Source organism: Solea solea, chromosome 11 (assembly GCF_958295425.1).
Source record: "Solea solea chromosome 11, fSolSol10.1, whole genome shotgun sequence".
NCBI classification, from domain to species: domain Eukaryota; kingdom Metazoa; phylum Chordata; class Actinopteri; order Pleuronectiformes; family Soleidae; genus Solea; species Solea solea.
The window spans coordinates 19,268,907-19,287,885 of NC_081144.1; the positions used below are offsets into that span (position 1 = coordinate 19,268,907).

The window sequence follows — 18,979 nt, forward strand, 5'->3', positions numbered from 1 at the left end:
GTCAGTGGGGTGGTTGGGGTTGGTGCGTGGGGGGGACCCTGGCTCAATTACCTGAGGACAATGTTTTGTTAGCTCATGTTCACAACTGATCTCATTTATAAAGTGGCTTTTAAAAAAAGGTACATGCATTGGCAATTTTATACTGTCGAAACTTCAGTGCTTTTCATGACCCACCTTTGTCCAAAGATAAGCCGTTATCCGCCTTGGTGTCCTTGTCGTCTTCGTCGTCCTCCTCCTCGTCGTCGTCTTCTTCTTTCATGTGTCCATTTAGAAGGCTGTGCCGTGGGTGCTGGCCCTGCCTGTAGCGGATGCTGTTGATCTCGCGGCGAAGCAGACGGATACGTCGAGTTCGGGCACCACTGCATCGCATGGAGGTGACAAAGTCCAGCTTTTCCAACAGCTCTTTGAGCTGTTCCTCCACAGTCATATGGAGCCGGTTCTCTGGATCCAGCACACTGTCAACTGGACACGACAGATAAGGAGTTAGTCACAAAAAGCTAGCATATATGTTGCACAAATTTAACAAAAATTAGTTCACACTGGACTTTTCTTAAAAAAACCTTAGTAGCTAATTGCAATATGCAAATGTACAAATACCACTGCACACTGCTAGTTTTTTCTATTAATTAACAGAGCATGTAGTTATTGACACGTCTACAGATGCAATGTTCTGTAGCTACGCTCAACAACAATCTAGCCATTTAAACACAAAACATCAACATCATATTAATACAATAGTCAGGCTACAACTAAACTGTCAAAACCAACAGACTGAACCAAACCTTTTCATTTTGTACAACTGACCCCTTCAATGCCAAAACTAAATCAAAAACAAAATGTTTGACTCCACATACAATAGATACACAGCTTCATCTGGACTCTTACCTACAACAGCGCCTCCATTCTGTAAACTAAAATATTTACAGGCACCATAAATACTTTTCACTGGAACGTACCATCATCCCAGGTGCAGCTGTAAAAGTCTCTTTTCTGTGGTGACCCAGGGAGGTGCATGCCAGTGTCCAGGTCCAGACCGGTGTTGGTAGCTTGTCGCTGTGCATGGCGCAGTACAGCGCCCCCTAGGTCTCGAAGACGCAGTGCTGCCCGATTAAATAGTGTATCCTTGGCATTGTAGAGGAGGCAGTTGGAAACCATAAGGTTGAAGTCGGCCTCCAGGTCGGCCACTGAGCGGTAAGCATGACTCTCCAGCTTAGAGCGCATGGTGGAAAAGTCCATAGGCTGGCTGATGAACTCCAGGTAATCTGGGACCTGCAGACAAGATGTACATTTAAATGTTAATGACAAGGACCTACACAGTGGTCTCATTTCAAGTAACATTATTACTACAAGACGATATGTTGCCAGGTGCAGGTGGAGGTCTTGTTAGGTTTCAGTTTTATATAAAATTTCATTTCAATCTCAAAACTGTCTACACATTTTTTTTTTTTTTACATAGACCTTCTCTGTCTTCTCATCTTTCCTGCGCAATGTGTTAAATTTTTATATGACCAGCTTTTTACACATAATGTGCTTTTTACACATTATGTAAAAAGCTATAGTATTTTGTACATAATGTGCAAACAAACTAAAGTTCTAATATACATCTCAGTCAACCTCATGGTGGCAGAGGCATTTAGAAACGTTACGTGGGAAGAAAACAACAAACTGAGGCAAAGTGTATAAACATACACTGGACTTTGGTTATATATTTAAGAAAACGATGCTGTGTATATTATTTTTGTTTTGAAATACCTGAAATGGTGGTAAGAACATAATCCTTTAGGTACTTAACAGAAATGCAGAATGAGGAAAAAACACATGTATGGGCTCTTTGACTTGAGACATCTATAAAAAGTGTGTGTGTGCGTGCCAGGTGAGAAAACACGGTATGAACGCAGAAGAAGACAAGACAGAGGACAACTGCACGTGTGCACCTGGTGTCAGTGTTGTAACAGTAAAATGTCTGACCTCCTTGATGTCGACTGGCTCTGCAAAGATCTTGGCTGTGTCCTTCTCCTGTAGTTGGTCCAGTGTGGAGCTTAGCAGCATCAACATTGGGGTCAACTGCATTTCCAGAAATGCTTGATGAACTTTGACCTGCAATTGTTAAGATGACATGTACGTGAAGTCAACGTGTGTGGATCGTGCATCAATTACAATTTCAGACAAGTGAAGTGAGAGAATGTTAAGCTTTCATTTACGAGGGGGTGAGTGACTTTAACTCACCAAATCATTGGTTGTAAATATAATATACAGAAAACATAAAAACACAATAAAATCCAACCAGGATAACATTTTAAGTCTGGATCTGCTTAGATTTGGACATCCACAGACCAAAGGTTTTCCAGTACATGGTATGGAAAACTGTTAGCCCCCATGGTCTGTACATTTAAAAAGCCATTAGCACAGACCAAAGCCGTGTTTCCATTGAGTGGAACGGTTAAGTTTGGTACAGTCCAGTACGCATTTTTTGGCCAAAATAACCAGCCCCAACCGTTCCATTCTTTGGCACTCTTCCCTTGGGTACCAGAGTAAAATGGTACAGTACGGTCAGGGTGGAACTAGACCAGCTTCACTCAGGACAGCCAGCTGATTGGGCGACAGAAAATCATCGCTCCCTTGCCATTATTAAACATATTAAATATTACACGGAATTCAAGCCACATGACTGCAATCTATTGTCATACAAAGCTTGACGTCTTGTTGAGACAAACAGCCTCAAAGCATTCAGAAAGAGCTGCAGAATGTCCTCCATTGTTGTCGCAGCGTAAAGACGTCACGCTATACTACGGGCATTAGACACTGTCGAAGAACAAGGCTGACCCAATTCTTTACCATTTCAAACGGCACTGTACTGTACCAAACCAAAGCATACCATGATGAAAACACACCAAAAGAAAAGTGAGATAATCCAACCAAATCAATAATTCACACAAAAAAGTCAAAAGTCTCAGAACTTCTGATTTAAAGCGCAATTCTTTGTTTTACTGACCTTGGGACAAGAAATACAGTGAGCCTAAAATGCATTTGAACATATGAGACACCCTTGTCTATTACCTGTTCTCGTTTGAGTTTCTCCCTCTTGCGGATGAGCTCCACCAGCAGCCTAGCTTTTTCGAGGTCATGCCGAAGCTTCTGCCAATACCTCAGTGCCTCTCTTGCTGCGGAGACCTTTTCATCCACCTCAGGCTACAAAGCACAACACATACAATCAGTGAATTTTAGCAATTGTTTTCTAAATCAAAGCACAAAACAGTGACCAAAGTGACCGAAGAGTTGCAACTCTGTGTTCTGGCCTGACCTGTTCTGTGGTCTTTGGGGGTTGGATGGTCGAGTGCAAACGCCGGACCAGCGGCACACCGTTTCTTGACTGACGCTTCAGTAACCAGTAGCTATGCAGCCTTTGCATGAACTGGTTTTTTCTCTGGAGGATGATTCCTTTGCAGATGGCATTCAGCCTGTACAACAGAGACAAAGGCAGGCTGATTGTACTGTGTACATTACTGACATGATGATCACATTTCTGTGCAAGAAAGAATGCAAATGCTGTGAACAACAACAACAAACACAGGTGCACAGCAGTTTAAAGAAACTAACCTGGTTGTGGGTATATGGGGCACCGTTACTTGTGGTGAAGCAGTTTGTTGAGCTGTTGAGTCTGAGCTCTTCTTCCCTTTCTTTTTAGGTGTTCTGTTATCATCGTCTGATTTTTTGCCTTTTTTTGGTGTAGTTGGACCCACTGTGTAGGCGCTCCGTCCTCTACTCGCCCTCCCTCTGCTGCCCACTACTCTTCCTTCACTTTCCTCATCTGACACGGTTTCCTGTCCTGGTGGAGAATGGGCCTCGCAGAAAGCGGTCTTCTTGACGGAGAACATGGTCCCATTGACATTCGTCTCTCGCACAGGATCAATCTTCATAAACAGGCCAGCACGCTGAGCACACGTGACATGAAACGCAGTGTAACAGTTGGCCTTGTGGCACTGAATAGATGCGCCGCGGCCCTTCTGCTTGCACAGGTAGCAGGTCAGTTTCCAGCGTGCTGGGGGAATGTTATTGACCCCTTCCACAGGCTCCAAAAACACAGTGTTGGCAAAACAGACTTCAGGGATCCAAATGGCACAAACCACATGGGCCCAGCGGCCGTCACTTGTTTGCTTAAAGGCGCCTCCACGGTTTGGACACAGTACACAGTCAACAGGTTTCTGAGGGGACTGGAGACAGCAGCGGCACAGCCACTGGCCCTCAGGTATATATGGCACTCCATAACACTCCTGGTGCACAGCCAAGTTGCAGGAGTCACAGAAAAGGATGACATTGCTGTTGAGGCACTCATCATCCAAGCATACACAGCAGAAGGCATCGTCGTCAACAGTGCTGTGACAGGGCGCCCGGCTTCGGGCTTCCTGATACGCTTCCTCCTCAAGTCGATCTACCAGCAGCTCAAAGGTGTCCGGTGAGACAGTCGAGTAACCTTCTGATGTCCGACCTGCATTGAGCATCTCCAACCAGGCTGCGTCCTCTTCATCCATATCATATTCTGCTATAGCTTCCTGCTCCTCAGCTGAGCGTTCTATGTAGCGGTAATATGCCGCAGGCAGAGGAGGTGCCTCGACTGGCAAAAAGGCTTCTAGCACCCGAAACTTAGGTTCAGGAAGAGTCATGTGATGATGGTGTGTTGTATGTAATTTTTCAGGTGTTTGAGGATGAGAATTAGGGCAGTGATTCTTTGAAGGTGGAGGTGACTTGATAGAGGGACATTTAGAGTCTTTTCTGCGGGCTCGGGGGGTGACTGGTTTGCGGACTGTCGGGGCACTGCTGGTAGGTGGTGATGACTGTTCATTGTTCTCCTTGTTGCTGTTACACTCACTTATGTCCTGTGCCATCATCTCATCCTCAGTAATTACCTCCAGGGGGTCCAGAACAGAAATACGGTGAAGCCTACCATCCAGTTCCACCTCCACCACCTTCTGTGCCTGGGAATAGGTCAAAGTTTCTCTGCTTGGAGATGCTTTGAGGCTGTAAGGGGATGGAGACCGTTGGCGGACACCCACATGCCCACTAACGGTTCCATTGGACTTCTTGACATCTCCTCTACCTCCTGCAGCCACCTGGCCTTTTTGACGTGGTTTCCTCATTTGCCACTGATCACAGTTTCCCTCCTGTTGGTTTAATAGAAAATGAATGTAAATAACAGTCAGTCCAAAATGTATATTGCATGTTGAACAAGAATAAGCATTCAATTGAACTAAAGCACAATAGGAAAGTGTCATTGTGCCAGCTTTTCACAATTAAAAGTCCCAGTGAAATCTTATTCCCTTTTCTATACTACAAAATGGTTGAGAAACTGACCAAATAAAGAAACTTGTGTTTGGCTTACACATCTCAGACAGACATCATGTTGTTGGGAGGACTGAAGAGTGGGGACCACAGCAGCATACAAAGTCACATTTGCTGCTTAATTTACATGGACTGTTTTTTTGTTGATGGATTTTTTAGGGGATACCATTTAAAAGTCAAACAATGTGGGTTTTTTATGGATGATGCTGATCTTTAGAAACCCAAGCAGTAATATAATGATGTCAATTCTGCCCTCCATTTGATAAAATGCAACGGATTATAAAAACAAATAAAACACAAGTTGCTAAACTTCAATTATTCATTGATTAGCACAAATTGTATGTCTCTCTGTCTCACTATGTATGTGCTTAGTGCAGTACACAATGTTTTAAATAAAAGAAATATAAAATTATATGAAATACTTGAAACAATCACCAAAAAAATATGTCAAACTACGTAATCAAATGAAACTTAGTTTAAGTACACATTGCAGCATTTATCAAATCTCTGAGGACAAAATTTACAATTATTAAAACTGATCAGGAAACTAGAGTGGCAACAGGGGAAAACGCACTTGTTTCTCCTCCTGCATGTGTTTTGGGTCGCTGCAGTGTGTTTGCCCGTCGGCCACCATAGAAAACTCATCTCATCTGATTCAGATTCAGATTCAGATTCAGACATAAAACATCCATCTATAATTATTCATTTACTGATACTAAAACTGTTTAGTCCCCGTGATTTTGGCATCATTTAGAAAAACTAAGCCTAACTGCATAAATGTACATTCAATTTAAGTCATTTCTAAACTGTTGTCTGTTTGTTTACTGCTGTAGATTCCTGCACGGTATTACTCGGGACGGATGTCACCTGTATGTAAACATTCCTTCACACACACACCTCAGGTTTATTAAATCCTACAAGTAAGACATTAACAGGTGACCAGCAGTCACCATGATGTCAACGCTTAACTGTCTAAACACAGAGACTGTCAACTCCAGAAAGGTTTTAAGAACTTCGATTATTCTCGACTTCTATCCCATTAACTGTTGACAACTCGTATCAGGGCGAGCCACAACACAACGGACTTAGCAAACCAGATATCAGGAAAGTTTGATTGAAGCAACCCGCAGCCAATCAGCGTCCAGAACGCGACCATCTCAGCAGATCCGTGTCCCTATTTCTAGAGTAAAATGTCAGCCATATTTACAGTTTTAAAGTCTGTAAAGGGCGCTTCTGCTGTTTCAATTCTACAATTTGTTTAATAATTTCAACGCAGCAACGTGTCTTGTAAATGTGTGATTCGAAAGGCACAGTATTTTGCTTGTATTCTGAAACGGAAACGAGAATGTAAACTGACGAGTAAAAATATCAGCTAGCTAGCCTGCTAACTTTAACAGACTGACAGTACTGAGCTTAGCTGATTTATTTATTTTTTAACCTAGACGAGGCGTGGAACAAGTTTTAATACGGCTAGTTAACATCGGGCGGAAAGTTCCGAACCACACAATAATAACGAACAAGCAAAAATGATCTTACCTATTATAGCGATTGACACAACCGGCGGTCAAAAGCCGCCTCTTCAGTAATGGTTGCCCAGCTAGCCACTTAACTTGCTGTACTCCCGAGGCTAAGAGCCACCGTTAGCCAGGCACAGTTTGCTGCCAGAGCCGGTAAATATCGCTATTTTAAAACGCATTCGTTCCTGCACAACACAGCGTATGGGGTGTGAAGAGTCAATTCTACTGATTTAATGAGAACACCAGTGGCGTGTTGTATCAATAATCTGAGAAACAGCTTAATGGCGACCTAATTTTGCGAGAAGGAGAAACACTAGCCTCCTTCGGCTAGCTTGCTAGCTATTTGGATCCGACAACTTCAGAATCAATACTAGCCCTAGTAGAAACTTGGCACTTCCGGCAACACCTTTCAAATTAAAGTCCTTATTGCGCTGCATTGCATAGTCGACATATAATAAGGTAAAACAAATTTCAGATGGAGTTGTGTGCATTGATTCTTCTTTGCCATCATAGTCACTGTCTCAGTATAAATGTTATTCAGCCTATAACTGTAGTTATCAATGCACAGAAGCTATACTGCGGCCCATACTTATATTTTCAGGGGTTAAAATTTCAAGGAAACTACTTTTCATTCTTTTTATTTAGAGTTTTGTCCCCACACTTGATATACTATTATTTTTTCCTATTTTGATATTTTTGTACATTTTACAAACACATTCTTACACTTAATAATGTATATTCTTGTACATTTTATTGCCTTTTCTTTTGCCCTCTCTTTTACAGTGTTTTCTATTTTGTTAACTTTTCCTTTCCTTTAATTATTTTGTCAAGCCTGAATCTTTGTTAGAATTAGAATGAATTATTTTACACACACACACCTATTAGTGACAGTGAGTTTGACCTCTGCATATAATCAATAATTTTTACACACCAGTAGTGAACACACACAAGGAGCAATGATGGATTGGGTGCCTTGCTCATGGCACAACCGCCCTCGGCCCATCCCAGGAATTGATTTGTCTAACCTTCTGGTTTCAAGTCCATATCCTTTCCTATTCACGTTAATCATATCTTCTTGTTTCTGAGTCAAAACACCAGAACCAATTTATTGTACATTGAAGACTACTCAGCAATAAAACTGATTCTGAGCCCATTTTTTATATATTTAAATGGAAAATCGGAAAAAATTACATTAGTGCGTGGTTTTATTTTGATGGCAAAATACCCCCTCTTCCGCTTTCACGGTCGCATTTGGGCTACCTTGACAACAGCAGATTGATACGTGTTAAACCTGCCCCTTTGACGTCATAACGCCATCATTTTCGCGCGCAAGTTGCTTGTATCGAGCTAAATAAGAACAGTGTCATTATTTTTAAATGTGTAGATTCAGCACAACTATTTAGTTTCAGCACAACACTATGAACTCACTGCGTTTGTCTGGACTTTTGCTTTGAAAACCTGACACCTGTCGTGACTGTCACAGCACATGTGAGCAAACATGCTCATGTTTATTCTACTCATTAAAACTCACGTGTTCACTCGTTCAGAGAAATCACAACATGCCAGCAGTTTTCTGAATGATTTAGACCAGACTCCGTAAGATATCCTGTGCAGGATTCTTTTTAAAATGGATGACACAATTATTTCAACCACTGTTGCCAACATTTTTATGAGGACCCACTTTTTTAAGATGATACACCATCAAGACTGCAGAACAAATGTGTGCATATTTTTAGGGAATATATATACATATATATATATATATATGTATACACATATACAGTTTATGCTCCAGAAAATTAATGAATGAATGTTATTTATTTCACAATTCCATCCACATGTTCAATAAAAATAAGACCAGATGAATGCATTTAGGGAGGGGATTAATGGAGTATCTGATTGTTTACAACAACGTTGTACATATATATTTCATTTACATCTTTCTATTGTAAAAGGTGGGCCTGGTTTGTATGAGTTTAATTATTGCATCGTAATCTAGTGTACAAAATGCATATCACGTTTATTTATGTGTTTTGTGAAAAGCCCACCTTTGCGTAGTATGTTGCACCTTGGACAGTAGTTAACTTCAGCTGTAATTGTTTCCAGTGAATCCTGTGACTGTGGGCGAAAATGAATGAGCTTAAATTCTGGAAAGAAAATATCTCCCACAACCCATTCATGGGTCCCGACCTAGTGTCTGGAAATAATTTAAACAGCAATAAATGATGACTTTGCATTTTTACTTATCACATAACAGCCTCTCTGTACCAGCTGGCAAGGATATGGTCATGTTGGCTATAAGTCTTATTGTTTTAATTTGTAAACAATATTACAGTAAATATTACAGTAAACTCTGTGACATTTGGTCACAATAAAGAAAACTCACCGATAAAGAATGTGTGACACAAAGCGCAATATACAATAAGGAAATAATTGCACATTACAAAAAACCCCATGGTAAATTATCACTCTCATTCATAAATCTAACCATATCCAGGCCAAGAGAAATAAAGTAAATCCATAGTTAGAATATACAAGGGCACCAGTGGCTGTATTATGTGTTGTTTGGATATTCATCAGGTCAGGGAGACATCGTCAGGGTGTTTTTCCTTTTGGAGTCTCGCCGTGGGAACGGCACAAAGCTCTTCACCTCTCTGAAACATAACCCTGAGGGCAGAAAGAATAAAAACATTTTTGCTCTGCATGTTCAGCATGTCTATAATCACTTAAATAGAAATATACTGACTCTATACATCGTGTATGGCATTTTAATATTAATTATTGATAAGTGCGTTGACAGAAGTCCTGCATTTAAGTGTTGGTGTTGTTAATAATTCAACACGCTATAAAGAAAATGTCCACTCTGACCATTTGAAGAATAAGATGTTCAACTGCTCCACTGTTTCCAAATGCTGTTACTTCTCTTTATATCTTTCTCATAAAATGCCATAGAAACTGCCATATCTAATTAATGTTTAATTATATTTCACTAACTCTTCCACTCCTCTAGAGACAACGTGGCGTTGTCATGGCTGTCATCATATGGTGCAGGCTCAGGAAAGTCATCTGGGTCTCTTAGGCAGTTGAAGTACGGGTGCTCCAGGGCCAATTCTGCCGTGGGCCTCTCGTCTCCGTCGAGAACCAGCATCTTCTCCAGCAGGTCGATACCTGCGAATGGTCAGTGGAATGGAATAATGCAGACATAAAAAAATCATGGGATGCAAGTCATTACTGTGCTGCATCACTCTGAAACACTGAGGCTCTAAATAGACCGAGTACACAAATGAAACAGATGATTACTCTTACTCAAGTGAATTCTCAAAAATCTAGAATTCTGGCTCTGTTTGGTAAAAGGTAAATACAAACATCTGTGGATGTGTCAACCTGTCAAGACATGTCACAGTCACTGTTTGCCAACTTACCCGTTGCACTGGCTCTGGTGAACAGTGTAGAGAAGTCTTTTCTGGGATACCGTGGAAGAGCCTTTACATAACTTTTGGCCTGATTCATCGAACAAAAAGAAGAAACAAAACAGCAGCTTACATGGAGTCAGTCTTGCAGGAGCATACTAAACCAACATATTTTGTATCTAATCTCTAAACTGGCATTTAAAGAATGTTATTTTCAATGTATTTCTAGTTCATTATAAACCACAAGGCTGATGAAGATGCTCAGTCAGACACAACATGAAGAACAAAACACCTTCCATGCAGAGATAAAAATATCTGCCGAAGCTCTTTCAGCAGCGCGTCACGCAGATGACTCATGAATCTGCCATAAAATGAACAAAGAGTTTGAGAGCTTGGTGCCCAGATTGACTAGTAAAAACATGTTTAATAGATTATTAATGGTTGTACCTGTCAGACAGAATTCATATTTCTATCATTATTTTACATTTCTTTAAGTTGAATTTCCTGGCCACACTGTCCTGCCCTGGCTTCTCCTCTAGTGCCACCCTCAGGACACATTGTTTTTACTCCCACCACTGGCAAAGTCATTCATTCATTCATCGTCCACTGCTTTATCCTCCACATGAGGGTCGGGCGGGCTGCTGGTGCCAATCCCAGTTGAACTTAGCGTGAAAGGCAGGGTAAGGGTAAGACTGGCAAAGTCTTCAGCATGTTTTTATTGCAGTATGTCATTTATACTGCAACCTCTGAGGGCTGCTACTGAGACTTCAGCGTTATTAAAATGAGATTTCATGGGAAATCATTTAGGGTAATGTCGTTCAATTTCCTTTACGGACAGGCTTTATACCACTCTCTCGAGTTATTAGCATTAATCAATTTGGTAAATATCACTCAGGTCAGGGATTGATGACATACAGTATACGTATTCATGACATATAGTAACACAGAGTGATTTGTCCTACCTCTGGACTGTCCAGCTTCTGTATAAATTCTGGCCCAGGCACTCCAGTCACTTTCATGATCTGTGTCAGCTGGTCCATGTCTGGTTGTAAACAGTTTACAGTCAAGGATTTAGACCGTTTATTCTGGTGCCTCAAGTCCGCAAAACGTAATCAAAGAAAATTACAGCCATTTGATGAGACAGTGACAGCTTCATTTACTCGCTGTGCTATAAATTAGTATCAAGTGCTTAGGGTACAAAAAAGAACATAAAAGGCAAACATAAAACATGAAGAATAAAGTAATAGTGCAGTAAAAGCAGCAATGGATGCTGCCTGAGGAAACATGTTGCTTTAGCTTCACTGTAACTGCCTTTTATGCTCCATTTTCAAGATTTATGGAGCACATCAGAAACTGTCACCGTTAAATCAAGTGGCTACCAATCTCATTTATTATCACAATGATTTGTTGGAGCGATATTAAATCTCTCTGTACACTGAAACTTTACAGAATACTTGAAAAGTTAAATGTCCAGTCAACGGATGAGACACATGGAAGGATACAGTCTTTTCCTTTAAAAAGGGTTTTTCCATTGATCATCTCTGCCATGATACAGCCCACAGACCAGATGTCCACTGGAATCAACAGCAAAGCAAAACAGAACATTATTGAGAATCCAAGATAAAACACATCCCAGCAACACAAAAGGGTTTCAAGTTCAGCTCAGTGGAGCGGAAATGGGGAAGGTGGCATTTAATACCAGAGCAAAGTTCCTATTCTCAACAGAGAGCAGAATCTACTGTACTGTTTATACTGGGGAACTCAGTGAGTAATATAATCCTATGAAAGGTGTACACTTGTCAGAGCTGCTTTCTCTCTCTGCCACACGTCATCCTGTAGATGTTGTTTACGAAATTAAAACCTCCTACAGCATCTGCTGAATAAACATAAATCTGTGGACACAAGTCACACTGACTCAGTCAATTGCAGCGACAGGTCTCAGCACTATCAGGCCACTGTCATATGCGCCAACACGAAAAAAAAGATTTATTGTCAGAATGACACCCAAGCAACTAACAGAAAACCTGCTGACCCCTTAAAGTACCCCACAATAAAAAAATCTCCACACAACAAATGACAAAAAACAGAGCACAGACAGGCCAACTAAACAATAAGACGACAGCAAGGCCGTCACAGGTGAGAATGGGTAACAGCTATAGTTGTCTTGCCAGTCTGGGTGTAGTGCATCCAGTTCAGAATGACCTCAGGTGCCCGATACCAACGGGTCACCACGTAGCCTGTCATCTCAGCATCAGCACCACGAGCCAGACCGAAGTCCAGGATCTGCATTAGAGGCAAAGAAACTGATCACAACAAGGAACATGAGCACACGGCCATTTGTTTACATCATTTACTGGGTGTTAAACTAATATTAGAGTCATCAATTTTGAAAATGCACAAACCATAATCTCTTTCTTTAATGCTGCTTCGTGTATATTGTTAATCTTACACATATTCTGTATCACATTATTTGGCAAAATCTGTTTATTTAAATGGCAGCAGCCCTGCCATTTAAATGTCATCCAACTTTATTTTAGTGTCACCCTGAGACAAACACACCTTTAGTTCACAATCTTGGTTTACTGCCAAGTTTCCAGGCTTAAGATCCTGTAAAAGAAAACGAGCAGATTGATGGTTACTTAGTGCACATTGTGATTAACAGGAAAACACGGTGTTTGAACTGTGCAGTATGAAAACTGGGACTGGGAAGGCAAAGCTTTAGTGCTTGTAGTTCCTGCAGCCGAACATGGTTCTTTGTCTTAGTCTCACTGTGGCAACTATGCAGAGTCATTCATGAAACACTGTGACATAATGTCTGATAAGCGCTGGTCTGTTAGTGATTGTTTGGTAACACCTTCACTGATCCAAGGATTACTACTGTATTAGCAGAGTAACACTTAAACAGTGTTCTGAGTCAGAAGAAATGGCCAAACAATAAACAAACACTTCCGTCTCTGACAAATTCACAGGTAACTATCACCAAACACGGGCAGCCAAATTAAAAGTAAACAAATGGTAATTGTTACGATTTAAATAGCGAGAACGTACACAGAGAAGTTCTTTTAAAACTACTACTTTCTTTGTGTCCACCACATCTCTATATTTCATTTTATATGCATTACCACAGATTTTATCCAACACAGAATGACAGAATTACACTGATTGTCTTGGAAGGCTGGGATATTTATTTGTGTCCTGTTTGCCAACGTGAATCTGCATCAATGATGTGACTGAACACGTTGTCAGCCAGCATCTACTACTTTTGATGTCTGCGCTTTATAGGTGTAATTCTACTTTTACTATTCCACACACACCCACAGGAGTTGGTTGACTGTGCTGAAGGGTGTGGCCTAACAACTCTAGACATGCCGTGAGACGTCAGAGGTGAATCAACTCATCCTACCTGTTGGGGCAGAGTTAAATCAGACTCAAGCTATGATGAATTGCATCAACATTCACGCGTCCTTTCGTGGTGCAGCTGGAAGTGAATGTCTGAAAGCAGCGCCAATTTCACTAGTTGACTTACCCTGTGGATGATCCCAGCCTTGTGAATGTACTGTGAAGGACAGGAGACACAAACAGTCAGACATTTGTTGTATTATTAACATTAATATACCTATAATCTATAACCTATGAGCTCGCAAGTAAATTCCACTCTACGCTGTAATATGTAGCTATACATTTAACTAAAATTAAGTTTTGAATAGAGTGATATTTAAAATATTTTATGGCTAATGACAAAGAAATACAACTTCAGAAATGATCTATACAGCTTTCCTGTCTTATTTTCTGTACTGTACTTTTTTTTCCAACAGGTTGAAACGTAGACTGCATGCTTCATTACATACATGTGCTATGTCAATAACAGCTTTGAAGGCACAGTTGGTAACATCTACGATTGGCAGAAATCTGCACTTGGGAAAGGGAGGAGTGAGGGCATCGGGGAACCACGATGGCCTTCACATACCAGAATGTCTGCCCTTCTTCTTTGTTTGTGCAGTAAGCTTCCACTTCAAAATGTGAAATGCAAACTCTGGCTGGATTATCCGTTCAAGCTGCGGTAGAAATGTGGCAGCCAAAAATGGGGGGCCTCCATAAAGCAAGATCTTTGCCTAAAGTACAGTACATATAAAAGGCTAATTCTAAATCAAATATTTTTTTATTTTAAAGGGATTATACACTTATACATACTTTGGGCAGTATGTGTAATTGCTGGCACTGAACCCTTCTGAATGTTACAAATTGGACCTTTATTTTGACTTTAAATGTGATAAAATGATAACTTTCTGAACAGACACCCCTGGCTCACCCTGAGTCCACAGAGCATCTGGTAGACGAGAAACCGAACTTTGTCCTCTGAGAGGTGACCTCGCACCTTTGACAGGTCAGTAAACATGTAAGGCATCACCAGGTAGCTGCGAAAAAAAGAGGAGATACTGAGAAGGCTGCCAAAGCCAATATTTGAGATTGATTCACCCAGTAAATGCTGCACTCCATGTATTTTTTATACTTTCTGTTTGTTTATGTAACCCTCTTTCTCCACTGCTCTTAATCTATTGTAACCAAAAAATGTTCAATGTTTCACCAAGTCATTATTTCACAATAAATGCAAACATAAAGTCATCAAGAGTGTTGGACACACATCAACAAACATCCAAAGACTGCAGCACATTCAGTAATGTTTGCTTCACTGAAACACAGTTTCAGACTAGTATAATGACATTATAACAAACCAAGCAAAACCCCACAGTGTGTCACTATTCAGCAGCTGAGTCTACAAAAGCAAACACTATGTGGCCAAAAGTGTGTGGACACCCCTGGGGCTGTTATTTATTATTTCAGCTTTAGGCAGTTGGGCCGCTTGGTTCCTGTTTAGGAAAATTCTGATGCTAAAACGAATGTACATCTTCTCTCAATGATACACACTGATACTTTAGACAATAGAGAGCTACCACCTTTGTGGCAACTCTTATGTTATGGTCAGTTCTTGTTTCAAAATGACAGTGGCCAAACAATCCTAATTCCCAGTCCTGTAAGTAATACTGTTGGTTAAACCCTGGCCTGCAGTTCATCAAAAAAAGGCGTTGTCTGTCTCTGCCTGAGGGGTTTGCTAATATGATGAAAAATACTTACAAGTCTTGGAAGTCATCAAAGCCTGAGGCACTTGTAAACACATCAAGAAGTCCTATCACCTAGGTGGAATGAAAGAGAGAGGTGAGTAACACAGAGACATGGGAGCCAGAAGAAACTGCTGAAAACAAGCTTCTATCTACTCACATTTTCGTGCTTCATGTGTTTGAGCAGCCGCAGCTCTCTGTAGGCCCTCTTAGCAAAGATCTCTGACTGGAAGGGCCTGTGGAGCTTCTTGAGGGCCACTTTCTCTGTAGTTTTCTCATTTATTGCTGAGCTGTGGTGAGTAAGGTAATAGCAAGTCACTTTCTGCACATGCTGCGTCTAGTTTCACTATGATGCCACTCGTTTGAAGTCACACAAGTAGACAACTGACAGACGGCGGCCTGTTGAGGTTTCACTCTTTCTGAGAAGGTCTACATCAAATCATGTGCATCAGAAAAGATGTTCGTGGTTAGAGGGACAGTTACTGTATGTCACTCTCATAGTGTGAGTGTGTGTGTGTGTGCGGGTATTACTAATGTTGTGGGGACCTAAAACGGTTTACACAGTCACATTATGGGACTTGTGGGGACTTGTGGGGACAAAAAGTCACACGTGTGTGTGTGTGCGTGTGTGTGTGTGTTTATTGGGCAACAACATGCAAATGTTTGGCAACTGATGATGTGCATGATTGCAGTGATCTGCAGGGCACCAAACCGTAGGTGGAAAGGCTTGTTAGGCTATTTGGAGCCACATCCACCAACACACATTACACACATCATTCATGCTCTGTGCTGTTGACAACACTGACGCATTTATGCAGGATATTACAGTCAACATCACATAAAACAGTCAAAATCAATGTCAAATATAAACACAAATAAGCTCAAACAAGCAGTGGGAATTAAACTGATGAATATTATTCAGTTATGATTATTTCCTTCTACTCCTATGTTTGTAATTTCTTACAAGATGGGTTTTGTGAGATGTGCACTTTACAAAGATTACAGATAATGGTGGAGGCATAATCCCAATTCTCTAGATTGTGCTTCTCTTAAAGGTCAGACATTTTAAGTTTTACCTCCCACACTATAATCCTTAACCCTGGAGACCATCAACAGCAGGCCGCTATCTGTGGTTCTGACCCCAGGAGCACCAAAGTAGATGATGATAGATGAGAGCATTTTTCACTGAAACCTTCTTTACCTTTTTAACTAAAGTTCTCACAATTAACATTGTTCGGTCCCCACAGGTATCCACTGTATAAACCAATGTGAAAACAACCATGAGAATTATGGTCTATCAACTCAGATTAAACATATAGTGTCACCAGATGCCAAAACTGACTGAATTTTTTTGTGAATAAAACTAAAAACATGGAAATTCAGATAATCCCATTCAGCATATTTACAACAGAATTACAAAATTATACCAGTTGTGATGCTACAGTATTATGGATAATTACATATTATAAACATTTTCCACATGCAATAGTCAGTATGTAGTTCATAGCATAAACATGAGTAGAAAAATGTAGTTTGATTTAGGTTAAAGATGGACATGTGATCTACCAGAGTAATGCTATGAAAGCAAAGAGTTTTTGTCCTCTAATTGTTTTTTTGTCACTAACCAGGATTAATGGTGTGAAAAGCACTTTACGTCCCACCATTATAAACATATTAAGCCGCGTGTCACATACTTTTAAGTACATTGTGGATTCAGACCATACACAATTCAAATGATAAGGGTCATTTATAACTCTCCAATATTAATTGACAGAATGCTGAAGGCTTTAACAAATAGAAAAAAAGCTTTTGTGATTAATAAAAGAAAATGACTTTACAGAGATAGTGGGATTCCCCCTGGGGTTGTGCATGTACTCATGATACAGAATCACAGTCCTTGTATGAAACCTGACTGCATGTCAACTGTAAACACATGGACCAACTTTAAGTCCCACACCACAGATTTTTCTTTTATCCAGTGAAGACTAGAAAATTAATTAAAATATAGAGATTCAGATTCAGCACAAAAACAAAAAACAAATGTAACATTAGAAGATTGGGAGACATCTCCTAAAGCTAAACGATCATAAATGCAATTTGACACAATGCAATCGCAAAGCCTGCTATCCCATTCTCCTATTTTTGATTGCTCTATGTTCAGTGGAAATGTAACTCATACAATGTTGAAAACAATTCATATCCTATTTATGTTTCCATCTTGTAGTAAAATACAGAGTAATCACGTTCTATTGGTGTTTCGAGGGAATGCTCCACCATTTGTTTTAAATCAATTACACAGTGAATACTAAATTGTAGCTCAACTTTTACTCACATCTGTCAGAAAAAAAATCACAATTAATAGATCATTTTGTCAGATGTTTTGAGCTCTGGTGTTCACACAATGATGGGTGCAAGTCCAAACAGATCACCAATCCCTTACAAGGTTCCTTTTGAATGCCATGTTTTTATTAATTAAAATACATGGCATTCAAAAGACCCATAGTCAGTAAAATTACATTTGATGTAATATAATTTCAAAAATCCATGTGCATGGTAGCACTCATTAATACTTTCTATGTACCTTATATGTGACTGTATATGCGGATTAAAGTGCAAAGAGGCCATCTTTGACTCTGACACAGGATCCACATCTGCTCTGTTTTTGTACAGACTTCATACATATGGCAGAGAGCCGGAGGTTATAGCATAAGTGGTGTCCGTGTTAATAACTCATGCGGCGTATTAATAATAACAACGTGTCAACATGTCAGGTGTAATAACTTGTCTACATAAGTCACAGCGGTGACGTAAGAGTTCGAGTTTACAGTGTTTGTGATGCAGCGTTATATTTCGGGCCCAGCACTGGTATATCACACACACACACACACACAAGCGCACACAGAACGTACAGTAAATGGCAGACCACTCACCACACCGAACCGTACGCCCCGGTTCCGATCTGTTTAAGCCGTGTGTATTTGTCCGGTACCTCCCACACCGTGCTGTTGATTTCCTCCCGAGAGAAATGTGGCCGGGCCTCCATGATGAAGAGGAGAAGGTGAAGCTAGAGTAAACTTCTCCTCCCTCCTCCTGTATGCCTGGCACTTCTTCACAAGGTACAGCAAAACCATAGAGCAAAAAAAAAAGAAAAAAATCACACACAGTGCAAGTACGACACAGTGCGCCGCACGGTTCACTTCCGTTTTCGCTTTTCAAAATAATGCTCGTTAGACCTAGTCACATGAGGTCTACGGATTGAAGCTGTAGTATGTTACTTTATAATAATGTTCTACTTCCAAACAATTGTCAAGTGTGTTCACACACAGTCTATCAGACAGCCTCATACAGTTGTTATTTTTTAATATTTTCTTTAAATTTTTTTATCATTCTAAAGGGGTGCCTTTCTAGTGGAGTAAGTGATGCAGTGTCCTATAAGATGCCCTTTTAATTCCAGTCCCTCCAGATCTGTCCATAGTCATGTTCCACTCACGGAGATTACAAGCTTGACGTCCTCTTTCTCCTGTAATTGTATGCTTTCTTGTTTCCTTCCTCTCAGAATGTCTTTTTCCTCTCCTTCTTATTACATATTTATATTGCC

The 18,979-nt window shown here is 40.5% G+C and overlaps 2 protein-coding genes across 2 annotated transcripts in view; both read right to left on the reverse strand.

The window, feature by feature from the left end:
* brpf3b (bromodomain and PHD finger containing, 3b) overlaps positions 1 to 7,210 on the reverse strand; it is an 11,463-nt gene extending 4,253 nt beyond the window's left edge. The window contains exons 1-7 of the mRNA XM_058642700.1: positions 6,874 to 7,210; positions 3,598 to 5,159; positions 3,302 to 3,458; positions 3,058 to 3,189; positions 1,969 to 2,097; positions 957 to 1,269; positions 175 to 462 (exon numbers count right to left, since the gene is read on the reverse strand). Coding sequence (XP_058498683.1) covers positions 175 to 462; positions 957 to 1,269; positions 1,969 to 2,097; positions 3,058 to 3,189; positions 3,302 to 3,458; positions 3,598 to 5,135 — 2,557 coding nt within the window. The 5' untranslated portion in view covers positions 5,136 to 5,159; positions 6,874 to 7,210. The remainder of the gene's footprint in view (positions 1 to 174; positions 463 to 956; positions 1,270 to 1,968; positions 2,098 to 3,057; positions 3,190 to 3,301; positions 3,459 to 3,597; positions 5,160 to 6,873) is intronic.
* Positions 7,211 to 8,325: 1,115 nt separating this feature from the next.
* On the reverse strand, positions 8,326 to 18,532 carry mapk13 (mitogen-activated protein kinase 13). Its single transcript, XM_058643588.1, has 12 exons — positions 18,312 to 18,532; positions 15,542 to 15,671; positions 15,398 to 15,456; positions 14,574 to 14,679; positions 13,791 to 13,820; positions 12,824 to 12,871; positions 12,433 to 12,547; positions 11,767 to 11,838; positions 11,227 to 11,306; positions 10,277 to 10,355; positions 9,849 to 10,022; positions 8,326 to 9,521 (listed from the first exon to the last, which is right to left on the reverse strand). The coding sequence occupies exons 1-12, from the start codon at positions 18,422 to 18,424 to the stop codon at positions 9,436 to 9,438; spliced, it is 1,092 nt and encodes a 363-aa protein (XP_058499571.1). The 5' UTR covers positions 18,425 to 18,532; the 3' UTR covers positions 8,326 to 9,435.
* Positions 18,533 to 18,979: the final 447 nt, after the last annotated feature.

What these genes read in the sequence shown, in the direction of transcription:
- mapk13 (XM_058643588.1), bottom strand. Translation starts at nt 18,424, where the DNA reads ATGGAGGCCCGGCCACATTTCTCTCGGGAGGAAATCAACAGCACGGTG. An exon ending in AGATGCTCTGTGGACTCAGG is followed by an intron (nt 13,821 to 14,573) that starts GTGAGCCAGGGG and finishes TGTCCTTCACAG; the next exon opens with TACATTCACAAGGCTGGGAT. An exon ending in ACCAAGATTGTGAACTAAAG is followed by an intron (nt 12,548 to 12,823) that starts GTGTGTTTGTCT and finishes CCTCTAATGCAG; the next exon opens with ATCCTGGACTTCGGTCTGGC.